The following is a 4,539-nucleotide window of genomic DNA, read 5'->3' as shown; positions in this document are numbered from 1 at the left end:
TAAAAACTGTTAAAAGGGTAGACCTCATGCTAAGTGTTTTTTTTTTTTCCTCTAAAGATTTTGCTTATTTATTTGAGAGAGAGAGAGGGAGAGAGCACAAGTAGGGGAACCAGCAGAGGGAGCTGTAGAGGGAGAGATAGAAGCAGGCTCCCCACTGAGCAGGGAGACCAATGTGGGGCTTGACCCCGGACCCTGGATCATGACCTGAGCCAAAGGTAGATGTTTACTCAACTGAGCCACTCAGGCACCCGTCATGCTAAGTGTTTTAAGCACACACACAAAAAGGATGAAAAAAATCTTTTCGATATGATGGATACGTTTATTACCTTGATTGTGAATGGTGCCACAGGTGCGTGCTTGTGTTCAAACTCATCAAAATGTACGCATTATATATTTACAGTTTTGCATGGCAGCTGGGTGGCTCAGTTGGTTAAGTGTCCAACTCTTGATTTTGGCTCAGGTCATGATCTCAGGGTCATGAGAATGAGTCCCTTGTCTGACTCCATGCTGGACATGCATCTTGCTTAAGATTCTCTTTCTCCCTCTCCCTCTGTCCTTCCCCTTCCACTCATGCTCTCTCTCTCTCAATATGTGTGTGTGTGTGTGTGTGTGTGTATTTAAAATTTTTTGGCATATTAAATATACCTCAAAGAACCCGGAAAAAGAAGAGTTGATGTTTGTATTAAGGTTCTCCAAAGAAATAAAATTAATAGAATGAATAGATAGATAGATATATGGATAGATAGATGATGGATAGATGATAGATAGATAGATGATAGATTATGTGGAACTGCTCATGTAGTTATGGAAATGGAGATGTCCTATCAACTGCCATGTGTAACCTGGAGACTAAGGAAAGCTGGTAGTATAGTTCTAGTCCAATGCCAAATACTTGAGAACCAGGGAATCAATGGTGAGAGTTCTGGTCTAAGTTTAAAGGACCAAGAGACAGGAGTACCCATGTTCATTGTCCAATGACAGGAGATGGATGTCCTAGTGATATCCATTTTCAGAAAGTATCTTTGTTCTCCCTTTGCCTGTTTAGTCTATTCAGAGACTTCAACAGTTTGAATGATGTCCACTTGCATTGGTGAAGTTAATTTTCCTTATTCACTTTACCAATTCAAATGCTAGTCTTTACTAGAAATATCTTCAGGGATACACTCGGAAATGATGTTGTACAAGCTATCTGGTCATCCCTTAGCCAAGTCAAGTTAACATAAATTTAATCATCACAATGTTACTGTCAGGTTCTTTCTTTTATTAATGTCTGTTAATATTTGCTTTATGTATTTTGGTGATCCTATGTTGGGTACATAAATATTTATAATTGGTATGTCCCTTTGTTGGATTGATTCCTTCATCATTATGTATGTACATCTTTGTCTCTTGCTACAGTCTTTGTTTTAAAGTCATTTTGTCTGATATAAGTATTACTACACCAGCCAAAAGCTAGTTTTTTTTTAAAGTTCAAAGTAGAGAGAATATTATTACTGACATTATGTAGATACATGAAGATTATAAACAAATACTTTGAACAATGGTATGCTGTAAGATAGGTAAATAAAATGTATTATATCCAAACAGTGGAAGGACCTTGAAGATGATATTCTAAATTAATTAAGTCAGACACAAAAAGCCTCATATTACATGCCTCTATTTATATGAAAATGGCAGAATAAATTTATAGAGACAGGAAATATATTAGTAATATTTAGGGCTCAGGAGGACAGTCTAAAGAGGGTGATAGCTGAAGGACACTGGGTTTCTGTTCCAGATATATAAAATATTCTAAACTTGACTTTTGTAATGTTTGCATATATCAGCAAATATACCAAAAATATGGGTATGTACACTATAAATGGGTGAATGCATTATTTGTGAAATTTATCTCAGAAAAAGCTGTTAAAAACAAGAAACACTTATGGGAGGTAATAAAAGATAGTTTTCTGAGCTCCTCTGAAACTGGATTAAGGGCATCCACATTCCAGTCTGAGCCTGTGTCATGTGGTTACTTCTACCCCTTAGCAAAGGGAAGGGTATTTTTTTATCATCCACTCACAAAAACTTAATTCTGCATATAAGTCATTTTTCTGGAAGAAGCCCACGGTTTGGCTGCTTCAGTTGGTTCTAAGGGTAGGCCTTTGCTTCAGGTTCATAAACATAAGCTGTCCCTGGGCATGGTTTGCCTTTCTCTTTTTCATGTTTCTCCAAGCTAGGAGTATTGGTGACTCAAAGACCCCACCCCTTAAAATCCCTTTGTTGCTCTATGGGGATAATTGTTGCCTTGGCTAGATTGTTACATAGGGGGCAATCATCACTGAAATTGCCACAGTGGGGCGTGGGCTGCCTGAAAGGGGAGAAGATTCATGGATTGAAGATGGGGTATTCTGGGGGGTTGGGGACAGTCTGCTAGGTCCTCCTGAGTGTCAGGACGACCTTTGAGACCTTTGAGAACTTTGGATGCCTGTTGTTTTAAAGCTTCCAGAGGTGCCTGCTGTCATACAAGGTGGCAAAGTGGTTTTTATTTTGTTGAAGTTTGGAAGAACATGCTGCAGACATGTTTAACCCATATGTATTAGATATTCCAGCTGTAATTTTTGACAATGGATCAGGACTCTGCAAAGCAGGCCTGTCTGGAGAGATTGGACCCCGTCATGTCATCAGTTCTGTCGTGGGACATCCTAAATTCAACAAGACATTATCAGAAGCCACTAAAAAAAAGTACCTTGTGGGAGAAAAAGCCCTATATAAATATGAGGGCTTGCATTTGCACTACCCCATTGAGCGTGGACTAGTAACAGGATGGGATGATATGGAAAAACTCTGGAAGTATCTTTTTGAGTGGGAGCTAGGAGTAAAACCCTGTCAACAACCTGTGCTCATGACTGAGCCCTCCTTGAACCCAAGGGAGACACGAGAGAAGATGACAGAAGTGATGTTTGAGACCTTCAATGTGCCTGCTTTCTACCTGTCCAATCATGCAGTGGTAGCTCTATATGCCTCTGCTTCAGTCACAGGATTAGTGGTGGACAGTGGAGATGGGGTCACTTGCACTGTCCCTATCTTTGAGGGTTACTCCCTGCCTCATGCTGTCACTAAGCTCTATGTGGCAGGAAGGGACATCACAGAGCACCTCACTCGGCTCCTCCTTGCTAGTGGAAGTAGTTTCCCTTGTATACTCAATAAAGCCTTAGTGGGTGACATCAAAGAGAAGCTGTGCTATGTGGCTTTGGAACCAGAGAAAGAGCTATGTAAGAGGCCAGAAGAGGTTCTGAGAGAATACAGACTACCAGATGGGAATGTTATCTACATTGGAGACCAGCTACATCAGGTGCCTGAAATTCTTTTTGCACCTGACCAGCTGGGTATCCACAACCCAGGACTATCCAAAATGGTGTCCAGCAGCATCATGAAGTGTGACACTGACATCCAGAAGAATCTTTTTGCAGAAATTGTGCTGTCTGGGGGTACAACTCTTTTCCCTGGGCTTGAGGAAAGACTTATGAAAGAACTGGAACAGCTGGCTTCCCTGGGAACTCCCATAAAGATCACAGCTTCTCCTGATAGATGTTTCTCTGCGTGGATAGGTGCATCCATTGTGACCTCTCTGAGCAGTTTCAAGCAGATGTGGATCACTTCTGCAGATTTCATGGAATTTGGGGCATATGTCGTTCAGAGAAGATGCTTTTAAGGAATCCAGAGCTCAAGGGATGGCTTAGAGTGTCAGATCACTGCTTGAAGTGTCAGATCTTTTGGAAGGAAACATCTTCCCTTGGACTTTGACATGGTGTTTGATAAAATTGATATGCCATTTTCGTTTCAGTTCATTTTTGGTGTCAGCAGAGTAATTTCTGATCCAGGTAATGAATCATTTTAAATGGTTCTATTCTACCTTTTCTGTCTTATGGATATTTTTAGTTGTTTTCTCCAGAGAAATCCTTTGTTTATTTGTTGGGGTTGTGTCTACATACAGAGTTTTTAGTTAAAGCAGGTCCTTGAGCCTCATGTCCAGAAGCTTGACTCAGTAGGATCCCTGGGCCTTCATTTTAATCAAGTATCTTGGATATTTTTGACAGACCTAGTGCTAAGGTAAGAAAAAAAATCACCAAAGAAAATGGGAGAAGTGGAGGGGAATTAAGTAAAAAAAAAAAATGCTACCCTGCTATTAGGGTTCAACAGAACTTTCACTCAATTGATTCTTTATTAGCAAAATAGAGCTCTCTGCTGTTTTCAGAGGTTAGGCAGCTAAACAGGATGAAGCTGTTTTCCTTGGCAAAGTGGAGAAATGTGAACAGAAATCACTATTTGATTAATGTTCTCTAAGCTCAAGCCCTTACTCCCAGCTGGAGGATTAAGAATCAAGACCTCTACATTTTGATTATTTGTAATTTTAAGGATATTTATAGCCTCATTTAGAAGTATAATAATGGAGGGGCGCCTGGGTGGCTCAGTGGGTTAAAGCCTCTGCCTTCGGCTCAGGTCATGATCTCAGGGTCCTGGGATCGAGCCCCACATCGGGCTCTCTGCTCTGCGAGG

General features: G+C 40.6%; 1 protein-coding gene across 1 annotated transcript; it reads left to right on the top strand.

Moving 5' to 3' along the window:
* Nucleotides 1-2,560: 2,560 nt before the first annotated feature.
* On the top strand, nucleotides 2,561-3,839 carry LOC111157304 (actin related protein T1). Its single transcript, XM_022518611.1, has one exon. The coding sequence runs from the start codon at nucleotides 2,561-2,563 to the stop codon at nucleotides 3,692-3,694; it is 1,134 nt and encodes a 377-aa protein (XP_022374319.1). The 3' UTR covers nucleotides 3,695-3,839.
* The last annotated feature ends 700 nt before the right edge of the window (nucleotides 3,840-4,539 follow it).

The sequence above is a fragment of the Enhydra lutris genome, unplaced genomic scaffold, assembly GCF_002288905.1.
Source record: "Enhydra lutris kenyoni isolate GAN:26980312 unplaced genomic scaffold, ASM228890v2 scaffoldscaffold53, whole genome shotgun sequence".
Taxonomy (NCBI): Eukaryota; Metazoa; Chordata; class Mammalia; order Carnivora; family Mustelidae; genus Enhydra; species Enhydra lutris.
Note: the sequence above shows the minus strand (reverse complement) of the source record. Positions and strands in the feature narration are given on the sequence as shown.